The sequence below is a fragment of the Diabrotica undecimpunctata genome, chromosome 6 (genome assembly GCF_040954645.1).
Source record: "Diabrotica undecimpunctata isolate CICGRU chromosome 6, icDiaUnde3, whole genome shotgun sequence".
Lineage (NCBI taxonomy): Eukaryota > Metazoa > Arthropoda > Insecta > Coleoptera > Chrysomelidae > Diabrotica > Diabrotica undecimpunctata.
This window is the reverse complement of record NC_092808.1, coordinates 157,296,776-157,309,149: the sequence shown is the minus strand read 5'-3', so window position 1 is coordinate 157,309,149 and position 12,374 is coordinate 157,296,776. Positions and strand designations below refer to the sequence as shown.

At 33.2% G+C, this 12,374-nt stretch overlaps 1 protein-coding gene across 1 annotated transcript; it reads left to right on the top strand.

Moving 5' to 3' along the window:
* The first annotated feature begins 810 nt into the window (after positions 1–810).
* On the top strand, positions 811–6,569 carry LOC140442929 (macrophage mannose receptor 1-like). Its single transcript, XM_072533890.1, has 6 exons — positions 811–1,001; positions 1,483–1,568; positions 3,430–3,538; positions 5,119–5,432; positions 5,979–6,087; positions 6,149–6,569. The coding sequence occupies exons 1-6, from the start codon at positions 953–955 to the stop codon at positions 6,412–6,414; spliced, it is 933 nt and encodes a 310-aa protein (XP_072389991.1). The 5' UTR covers positions 811–952; the 3' UTR covers positions 6,415–6,569.
* Positions 6,570–12,374: the final 5,805 nt, after the last annotated feature.

Below are 12,374 nucleotides of genomic sequence, written 5' to 3'. Positions count from 1 at the left end.
TGGCCAACCTAATGTGTGTGATTGGACTAACAATATTTGGTCATCATGCGGTTTCAATGTATTTTCTAATTCCATGCATTTTCTGGCAAATTTCTCTGCCTTTTGCTTATTTCTCCTAGCCCTACTACCGTCTTCCAGTTTAAGGAATTAATGCTGAGATCTTTTTAACCTTTTTGTTTCTCTTTTTAGAGAGTAATTAGTGTTACGCTATCATCTATCAATTCTCTCAGGTGAGCACAAATTGATTAGTTTTGTAAGCTTTACATTTTTGTTTAAATTTTTTTACTAGCATTTTTCAAAATTTTTTTTTATATTAGAGAGCTCTGGTTTGTTTCTACCCGTTTTTATGGTTTGCTCTTCTCTTTGTTTAACTTTTTTGTTTTCTTCGGATAGTTGTTCCCTATTACTTTTGATCTAAGAGTTTTCCCATGCTGATTTTTGTATATTTTGAACTAACATCTCTTAAAAATGAGATTTAAAGTTTTTGATTTTATATAATTTTAGGTTTTGGCTATTTTAATAATATGATTTATAATACATAAATAGATTTTTAAGAAATGATGTGATAATTATATATTTGGAGATTTACTACGAAACATTTTGTTTTTTTTTTTTGATAAAATATCATTCCTAATCTCATTAACTGTGAATCTCCGGTATGTTTTATTAACGTAAAATTAAAAAGAATATTGTACAAAATAAACTATACGATTCCCGAAACTCCTTTTTTATTCATAAAATCGTAGTTATTGATATTGGTAATTTTGCGTTGATAGTATTCTCGCAAAATATACAAAGAGGTTGTTTATAACAATCACTCCTGACCTCTTTTATCGAAAATATCTTGTATATAATTCGAACAGATGTGCATAAATAACAAAGACTCATACTAATTCAAAAGCACTATTTGCAAATATTGTATGTACATTTTCGTTAGTAAAATTGAGTTAGTATGAGAACAGGATTGTTTTGTGTAGTGTTTTTATTTGTATTAGGTTGTGGTAAGTATATTTTATAATTATACGATATTTCTAAATTAAATAATCTTCTTTTTTTGGTCGCCTATGAGTAAGATTCTGGACATACGAATAAAGTATCTGTGAAGTATATTGAAGAATAAAAATTCTTAATTTTAGTGAAACTCCTGTATATTGTTATGTAGTAAAAGCTCCATAATAACCTTTTTGTCTTTTCTGAGACTAAAACTTTAAAAAGAACCGTACCAGGTTAACTCAAACGTAGGGATAGCTAGCGTGTGTTTGTTGGATTCAGGTTAGAGGAGTATATCCGAGATCATTTCCCTCTAGAAGGAGGTCTTGCAAACGGATGCCTTTCTGTTATCCTGCCCACCAACTAAAACCATCCTTTCCTACTTGAGGAAATCAACACAGATACTGATAATATGAACATAGAAAACATTCCACACTAACATATTTTTAAGAAAATATTATTGCCTTACCTCAAATTATATATGTATTTTAGGAAATGGCTCCAAAGAATACGAAAATGTTTATGTTGAAGTAACTGAGCCTCCAATTACTCAAAACTTCTATTTTAGTAAAACCGGGGTAAGCATAATTTTTATATAAAGTAACTATATATTTCTACAACTATTTTTTGTTACATGTTTGTGCAATAAACTGCTTTCAATGGAAAATATTTACTATTTTATGTTTTACTAGCGGACCAACTCGACATCGAGTTTTTTAAATGAAATTTTTATTAATAAGTGAAATAATTAATAAACTTAATAAGAAAATAAAAGTCTTAATAAAAAAAGTTTTATAATTAAAAAAAAATCGACCGGAAGTAAAAATATTTTTATCAATAGCTCAAAAACTATAAATGATAATTTCGTGAACTTACATTTTTGAAATCTACGTTGAATTCTCTAATGATTTGACTAATAAAAACGAAACCGGAAGTCGACCTCAAAACCGGAATGCAATTTTTAGTTCATCAAATGTCGACATGGATATTATTTAGCAGTTAATTTTGCATGCTGATCACGAATCCGGTGTCAGATTTGCTCTATCTTGACGTTTTATGCGCGTTTCGGGTCACTTTCGGTGTCGAATCGCAACCGGAAGTACATATTTAGATTCATCTCGACGAGACCTTTCGATCAGCTATTTAACATTTTTGATGAATAAATACTAATGTTACTGGATGTTAAAAGCTTACTACACACTATAATACTTATAAAAAACAAAACACCCTGTAAATAACAAAAAAAAAAACGTTAAAAAACACACAATTTATTAACTTATCACCATAATATATAAACCAACACAATACAATTTGGATACGATCAGACTAAGCAGTTTGGACCTGTAAAATGTCAATCATGTTTGCTCAAGGTGATAAATTATGTTAATTTCATAGCCTCATGGTCAATGAGAAGGCGAAAACCGTCAAAATACATGCGTGTCAGGCTCTTTATGTTAGTAATTTGCAATTTGAATAGGGTTTAGTAAGTTCCTTTATATTTAAACTTCTTTCCTTAAGTTTTTTCAAATATTGTAATCAAGTATCTCTCGTACTACTGGTCATATTCCTCCAAATGTTTCTTTTGTCTTTGAGGACATCCATTTTACTAATTTTGCCCTAAATTAACGTTCTCTTTATGTTTTAACGTCCACCATTTGAATTTTTGAGATCGTTTTCAATATTTTGGTTACATAATTTGATTTTCAGCAGAAGCAACTTATGCTGTTAATACATTAATCATTGAAAGCAAGCAAGCAATTTGATTAAACCCATTTCGAGAGACTTGAACACCCTTAATGGGATTATAATGATATTCGGGTGTTACAATTCACTCCACCGCTCTCCAATGTTCCAGATCATCCGTTTTCCTCTATAACACTTTGACGCGCAATAGAAGCTCACTAGCAGCCAAATGCTTTTCATGTGGAACGATATCCTAACCCGATTAATGCGTGAGGCGCTCTTTTCCTGCTTTCTATGGTGATGTTTCATCAAACTGAAATTGCTTGCTTAGGCCTCGAGTCTTTGCTCCGGGTTACGGCCACTCGCTACCCGAAGATGTGGGAGCTTCTTGCCCGAGTTTTGGGCAAGAAGCGCCTTTTCGTTAAATTTTTGGGTGGCTTCCGCCTTTTTGTTAGTATTTTTAAATTTTTTGGTGGCCAAAGCCCTTCTTTTTTATTTTTTTTTGTAATTTTTTTGAAGATTGTCCTAAAAATCAACATCAATTATTTGATCCGTGCTAGGTTAAGACCTTTACTTTAAGAACTGCGGTGTACGCCGATATATTTTTGCCCGTATTTTGTCACTAAAAGGTAATTATTTTATATGTGATACATAAAGCAATATAAAATAATTGTTTAATTTGTATTTTAAAAACGATTTCCGAAATAGAAATCGAAGCGTCAAAATAAACCTGCAGTTAAAACTCTAATACTTTAGGTATCTTATTATGAAGCCGTCCATACATGCCTGCAAAAATCCATGCAGCTGGTTTCTATTGAAGGTAGTAAGAAAAATAGGGACTTAGCCAAGATAATGAAGGATTCAGGTAAGAAACATTCTACATTATTTTTGTTTAGTCTGATTTATTAATAATCGCTATAAGTATATCAAGAGCAGCAATGCAACATATGTTGTTCATGTATTTATCATTGGAAAGGGTTTTTACCCCTCAATAAGGCTTAGCGCGAATTTAGTTGCCGATAGTCGAAACTGAATAAGTATAACTATCAGAACGATATGTTTGTAAAATCAATATTACAGAATGACCCTTAGAGAGTATCTTAGAATGAATTATTGGTTTTGTAGGTTATAGATAAGTCATCTTCTTCTTTTCAGCCTTTAATTTTTGTACATAGGCAACTCCTAACTCTTTTCATATATCTATATCCTGGACAATTTGTCCTTCTTGTTAATGTAACTTTATAGGGTCTCCAATATTGTATTGTCACGTTATAATGTTAGTCCTTTTGTCTGGTAGTCTGGCCTGCGTAGTTCCCTTGTATTTAGCAACTTTTGTTTTCGACAAATTCTTAACTTTTTTTTTAATCTTACCCAGTATTTCCTCTTCCTAACTGATAGTGGTGTACCTAGCAGTGACCTATTTTTGCGTATACTTTTTTGATATTTGCCTTAGTTAGCATTTAGATCTATGACATCTATGTATCATGATAAGAAGGACGCAATAATTGAACACTGCATCGTAAGCATTGCGAGCCAAATCCTTTAGTTAATTTATTGTTCTTAATTACATAACTGAGTTTTTCATATCCTTTTCATAGTAGTCTTGCAAGTGATTTCTGCAGTTTCTTTATGTAATGTAAGAATTTGGCCTAGGCAGATATATATTCTTGAACTTGTTCTATCTCAGTTCTATCATTTGTAACGTCTGGGGTCGCCTGTTTGTTACTATTTTTGTTTTTATGATATAAATTTGTAGGCCAACATATTGGGAACTATAATCATGAATTCACGGAATCTGAGGTGGTTATAAAAAAAAGAGAGTGCTGCTTATCGACTTGTCACTTGTATCTCCTTGTCACACGATGTATTCGTGGAGAAGATTGAAGGACTAAACTCGACTAACCACGCGAGACGACATGAAACAGCGCATTATAAAAGCAATAAATAGTATATCAACAGCTGAGATTGAAGCAGCTGTTATGTTTACGCGCGAAAGATTACATCTTTGTGTGGACAACGATGGAAAACAATTTAAACATTTAATTGGACATTAAGTTTTAATGATCGATATATTTGCATGATCTTTCACATATTTAATTTTAAGTTATGATAAAGGGTGAGTCAATACTATACGTACCTATGTTTATGCGTTTTTATTCATATCTCGAGTTCGACAAAAGCTATCAACATGCGGTTTTGTTACGAATTTAATCCAGTTCCATTATAATTTACAATAAATAGGTGTTTCCATTAAACATTTTGAAGAAAAACAAATTTCAATTTTTTCTATTCGAAAGTACCCTCTACCCATGACAATTAAAATTAAGTGCAATTGTTTTATAGTAAACATATGTAAATGTAAACATATGCGAAATTATTTTAATAATTCCGTATATGTACCTGACCTTAATTGTACCGTCTTAAAAATATATTTCTATATTTAAGGTGGGATTGACCGATATTGGACATCCGGTAACAAAATATCCAAAGGGACGTGGTTTTGGGGAAAAGGCGAGCCTATTGATTACTACAACTGGAACCCTGATATACCAACACATATGGCAAACTATAATCAAAAATGTATTAAAATAGCTAAAAGTGAAGACAAACTGTATTGGGAGCAGGCCTTTTGTGGCGAGAAAAACCTGTACATCTGCGAAAAAACACAGACAGTCTCCAAAAGTGACTGTGATGCTACAGAAAATTTGGTCCAAGGAGATAGTCATTTACATTTTAAATATCACATCGCTGAAGAGATTGTAAGTAAAACATTTTTAAATAAACCAATGTATCTTATAATTTTAAAAAACTCTTATGGACTTTTTAAAATAAAAAATAAGAGCAAACAAATATTATGAACATCTACTCCTGTTGTGTGAAATAATATGTCAACATAGTGAATTGTGTTTCGAAATATATTTTCAGCTCTTTTTGTAGTATGTTTAGCAACATTTTGGGACTCCTGGCCTAATTATTTTTTATATTTCGATCTAAAGTTAAATTGTAGAATAACTACTTTAGGCTTGTAGCCTTGAATTTCTTTCATTTTATTTTATATACCGACCTTACATTGGTCTACCAAGTATCTGTTAAAAAAAATGTTCAGAACGACCCCTGGACAGGAAAAGTATGACCCTTGTCCTAATCCCAAAATGTTTATTATGAATAATCTTTTCAAAAATAAAATTGTTAAAAAAAAATGTTAGTTTTAATCGTAAAAAGTAGGTCTGTCAAGCTAAGATAACAAAGGCTAGATGTAGTACTCGCATTAACACTTTAAACTCATAATTTGTATAATATTTTAGGTCACATACCCTAAAGCGTTTGATATATGCCGATCAATGTGCATGGAGTTAGTTAATATTGAAAGCGAACAGAAAAACCAGGATATATTTCAAGCATTTGTGAATGCAAGTAAGTCATTTACTTCACACCGAAAAATACTTTATTTTTAAAGTACTTTTATCATTTTTAGATGTAACTAGGATAAACGATCCACTTTTCTGGTCTTCTGGTTACCACAAAAAAAAATTGGGTGCTTGGAAGTGGCTAAGTGGAGAAACGGCTAGCTTCTTCAGCTGGGCTCCAGGGGAACCCAACAACGGCAGGGGAGACGAATATTGTATTGAGTTTAAAAGAACTAATACGACTATGGTTTGGAATGATCAACCTTGCGAAGAGAAGAGGATGTTTGTATGTGAACGGATTTTCAACAGGATTTCCCATTTTATACGGATATAATGATTTGTCGGTTTAGTACTAAAAATATTATATAGTTTAGAATTATGTATAAACTCTCTGTTTTTATTGCAAATATTTTATTTGTTGAGTGATAATCTCTATAATATAAATAAATAATATAAAAATTGCTGTAAATAAAATAAGTTTAAAATCTTGCTGTATTCTTGGTACTTTATTGTTGTACTTTAGTATTTATTCTTGTTTTCTGTTCCCGTTTCAGTAAGCTTTTTCGTTATTTTGTGGCAAAAAAGCTGACAAAAATAGATTATGAACAGCTTCGCGTTCACCAATACTTAACGAAGATTACGTCAGTAGTACCAGGAGCTTCATTGGGGGTGGGTAAGGATATAGATGATAGAAAAGTACAGACTAACGACATTATTTGATCAAAGGTACTGAATGTTGTTTCCTTATGTTACCGCAAAACTAAATTTTGCTCTTACTAGACACTCTCCCTCAGACTGTGTAGCCTAGACAAAACACCAGCCTCTGGCCCAGGGGGCCTACACAGAAGATGATACAACTCACAAAAGTCATATTCCCGCTGCTCGCCGAATGTATCAATGCTTGCCTTCAACTAAAATACGTTTCTACTTCTTAGAAGGTATTCAGCACAATCATGATCCCAAAACCAGGGAGCTACCAAGCAGTTATGAATCCTACAGATCAATGTCACTGCTTAACTCTCTAGGCAAGATGTACGAGAGTATCCTAAAGAAAAGACTTGTAGAACACCAAGGCATACACAACATTATTCCAAGCTTCTAATTTAGGGTCAGAGCTGGTCACTCTACACAAAATGCATTGATAGAAGAAGCAAATTTCACATCTTAGGCAATAAATAAGCCTAACAGGCAAGTATTCGCATTTTTTTACATATAAAAAAAGTATTACACCACGTCTGGCATGCCGGACTAATCGAAACACTCCATTAAGCCGCAGTGCTTATTCAATTCCTAAAAATAATTCGATCTTACTTATAAGCTTCAAATATACAGGTCAAAGTAGAAGCCAATTCTGTACACAGTCTATAACAGCGATCACCCACTCCTCGACAACTTGTCCTGAGAATATCCTGCTAGACACTGACGACAAGGCCTCACTCTCAAATGTATGTAGAGAATGCTCTGTAAAAAAAAGGCACAATAGTAACTCTAAATTCAACAAAAACACAACTAATTCTATTCGGGAACCCAAAATATTCTTGCCCAGCGCTTGAACAGAAAAAACACACACGGCTCAATGGAGGAAAGCTCGATTTTCGATCGACAGTGTCCTACAGTTGTCAAATTTTTAAAGACACTTAATTGAAACTCTGACCTATTCCAGGTCGGAATATGCCTCTACATAGACATACATAAGAAACATCGCAATCATCACATCATCATCAGTGTCATTGCAGCTCGTTATGAGCCAAAGCCTTCTTCAGAACAATCTTCCATTTGCCCCTGCCTCTGCAACTCTTCTCCATGCTTTAATTCCAAAGGATTTTATATCCTCTATGTTATCTTAATACCTAAGTTTTGGTCTTCTTCTGGCTCGTCTTCCCACTGGTCCCCTTCGGTCAAAAATTTTTCTGATCATTGCATCTTCATCTCGCATAATTACATGTCCTATCCGTCGAAGGCGTGCTAATTTAATACATTTTACAACGTCAGGTTCCCCAAAACTTCTTTATAACTCAAAATTGTAGCACCTACGCCACAAACCCTGTTCTTGGATTCCTCCATATATTTTCCTAAGAATTTTTCTCTCGAAACGTTTAAGCAAGTCTTGGTCGTTCTGCGTAAGTGACCACGTTTCTGACCCGTATGTTAACACTGGTCTTATTAGTGTTGTATACATGGTAACTTTAATTTTTCTGGGTAATTTTGGGGCCATCTGTTTCCTCAAGCCATAATAGCACTTATTGGCAAGCACTATTCTTCTTTTAAATTCTTCCCTGACATTGTTGTCTTTGGTCAGCAGCGAGCCCAGGTAGACGAAGGTGTCCACACCTTCCAGTTCCAGATCATCAATTAATACTCTAGGTATCTGGTTGCCTGATCTAGTACAATACATATATTTGGTTTTTTGTGCGTTTATTTTTAAACCATTATATATTTATATTATGTCATCTGCATATCAGACCACTTGTACAGATTTATTAAAGATGGTGCCATTCGTATTAATATGGCACTCTCAAATTACTTTTTCTAGTTCACGGTAAAATAAAAGACACGACAGTCCATCTCCCTGTCTCAGTCCATTTTTACAATGGAAGGGTCTTGAAAAGTCATTTTGGACTATGACTACACTCTCTACGCCTGTGAGTGTAAGTTCCGTTAGTTGAACAAGATGAAGCGACATTTGAAATTCCACCATAGCCTGTAGAAGTTTTTGTCTGTTGAGCAATCATCACATATCTAAATTTATAAATAACACTTGTATCCAGAGTTTTAAGCTCTGGTGTTAATCCTATCTTTGGTGTTAACTATAAAGAAACCTAAATTGTTATGCGATTGGAAAGAAATTTTGATGTCCTCAACTGAAGAAGTAAAAGTTTTGACATTTTTTTGGAAATGTTACTGATATAAGTGAAGGAGAAAACCTAATGTTATTTGTAGCATTTGGTTGAAGCAAGTATTGTGATGAATCAAGTTTTTTGCTTGCAAGTTAAATTTTTGCTCTATACAGAAGCTTATGAATGATGTTGAAATCATAACTATAATTTAAAAGAATTTGCTAAAGGGTACCAAATTATAAATTGAAGTTCTCATTGAAAGTAGAAATTTTAAAAGCCTATAATGTAAAAATCATTGATTTGATGATGAATGCAAAAATGCAAAAAAAATTAAGCCTACAGAAAGAAACTTACCCGACGAACTAGAACAACTGTAGGGAATTACTAGACAAAGAGAAGAAAAGAAAAGAAGATACACAATGAAAAAAAACGAAACCACCTAAACGAGGAACTTAAATATATAGAAAACCTCAACAGAGAGAAAGAATTAAGAGTATTCTATAAAAAATTTAACATCCACAGAAAAGAATTCAAGGCAACCACAAGACAATGCGGAAGTCAGAATGGCGACCTATTAACAACAAGGAAAGATATATTGAATTAATGGATGGACTACTTTATTCAAGCACTTTATACAGAAAAAGAAGAAGAAACCTGGAAAACTAAAGAAATGAGGTAAGGAAAACAGACGAGAGAAAAGAGAACCACCAACGATTCTTAAAGTTAAAGATAAAGGTAAAAAACTAGCTAAAAATAAATCGTCCGAAATAGATAATCTCCCAGCTGAGCTATACAAAAAAGGTGGACATGATACCATACCACATCAGATATGCTAATGATACCGTCTTAATAGCAAGCAACGCACAAGAACTACAAAATATAATAAATGCGGTAGTTCACCACAGAGAAATGTTCGGTTTACATCTAAACGTTTCCAAAACTAAAACTTTAGTATTTTCAAAGACACCAATAAACGTACAGGTGTATGCCAAGGGTCAAATAATAGAACAGGTAAATTCCATAAAATATTTGGGAACAAATATCAATAGTCAGTGTAATCCAAAAAAAGAAATCCTGTCAAGAATCGAACAAGCAAGGAAAACATTCATGAGCATTAAAACATTTTTGACCTTAGTCTACAGCTTAGAATCCGAATGATCAGATGTTACGTTTTTTCTGTCTTACTGTATGGCTGTGAAAGTTGGACAATGGACTCCGAAGTAGAAAAAAGAATAGATGCCTTTGAGATGTATATATACAGCCGAATGTTGAGGATTCCATGGGTACAAAGAGTTACTAATGTTGAGGTACTTCGTCGCATGTGTAAACAAAAAAAATTACAAAGAATAATCAAAGAGAGGAAAATGCAATACTTGGGTCATGTGCTGAGAGGCGAAAGATATGAATTACTTCAAGTTATACTGGAAGGAAAAGTACAGGGCAAAAGATCAGTAGGAAGACGCCAGAACTCGTGGCTGAAAGACCTGAGGAGATGGTTCGACCGCTCATCCGCAGATATCTTTCGCGCAGTAGTTTCCAGAATTACAATTGCCATTTGGATCGCCAACCTTCGAAAGGAGACGGCGCAATGAGAAGAAGATGATACCATAATGGTATTACAGCAGCTTATAAAAGAAATATGGACACAGAAATCCCTCTCCAATGATTGGAATATTGGAATACTTTGCACCATACAATAAAAGGGAGATATCTTTAAATGCTTTAACCACAAAGGAATTACACTTCTAAATGGAGCGTACAAAATATTGTTCACAGTACTATGGCACCGTATTGCACCATATACAGAATCGATAGTGGGAAAATGGGAAAAAGTAATGTAATTTATCAGATTACAGCCCTAAAACAAATTTTGAGAAAACACTGGAATATGGCATTGCTACTCATTACATATTTATAGACTACAAAGCAGTCAACGACTCTGTAAATAAAAGAGAAACATTTAAAGCAGTAAGAGAGCTAGTAATAGCAAATCAGTTGGTAAATTTAACAAAACTAACTCTTGAAAAAATTGAATGTAGAGTACGAATTTAGGGGGAACTGTCTGAACCTTTGAAAACAAATAATGGGCTGCACCAGGGAGAACCTCTATCCTGTATACTGTTCAATCTGGCTCTGGAAAAAGTAATACATATATCACAAATCACAACCACTGGTTCAATATACAATAAATCAGTGCAAATCCTTGCCTATGCTGATAATATCAATATTGTTGAAAGAACAGAAACCGGTATATGAGAGGCGTATGTAGCAATAAAAAAATCAGCTACAAAAATGGGTTTAATAATAAGCACCAACAAAACAAAGTATATGAAAATAAGCACGCAACCATAAATCCTACGACCTAGTTATAGAAAAGGACGTCATCGAAGCAGTAAACGAATTTGTATATCTAGTAGCGCTCCTTAACACTGAAAATATTACTACCGTAGAGATAAACCGAAGAATTTGCAAGGCCAACAGATGCTATTTTGGACTCAATCCCCTCCTTTAATCCACAATTATATCGGTTTCGCCAGGTAGAAATCGTATGATTTCGCTTTTTGTTACAAAATAAAACTCTACAAAACAATAATACGCCCAGTCCTAACATATGGTTCAGTCGTCTCTATCCATCGCCTTGGCGCCAAGGCGATGGATAGAGACGACTGGAGAAAAATTCTTGAAGAGGCTAGGACCCAAGCAGGGTTGAAAAGCCAAAGTAATGATGAAAAATGTAACTGTTGTAAGCAGCCATTTTGTGTTGGGTTATATGATTAGATGTTTCATATATAACATGATCTGTTTAAGTAGGTTTTCTGTAAATTTTGTACTCTAGAGAATCTTTTTTACGACATATAGTCATATTCAAGAAGTTCAACTTATTGCCAGATCCTAAAAGAAATGTTAGAATGGAGTTTATTAAGATCATTCAGAATCTGTAAGGCATCATCTTGGATTCCCTGTATAAGAGCTATGCAATTATCAGCATATCTAGACCAACAAGCTATTTTGTTGTTAACAAATTTCTGTTCTAGGCTGTCTAAGAAAAAATCAGCTAGGAAAGGTAATAATGGAGAACCTATCGCTAAACATGTTGGTTTTTTATATATTTTTTGATTAAATTGAAAGAAGTTTTGATCAAGACAAAATTTAAGCGTAGGTAATATGACATCCTTGTCTTTTACTAATGTTGAAATTGTTTTAAATGTTTTGTACTAAAAATAAATTTTTCCATTTCATCTTCTGTACTTTAAGAAGATATCGACATTATAAATTCAATATTCCTTGTAAGATTATATAACGTTCACACTTATTGTTTTTCTCCAATTCGTGAAGAAATAGTTTTCAATAAAATATTTAAAAGTTTAATTAAATTTTTGGCAGTTATCGATAATGTTTACATAAAAAATATCGCGGGTCAAACGTCTTGTCCTATCCAAACAATTCCCGATAATTA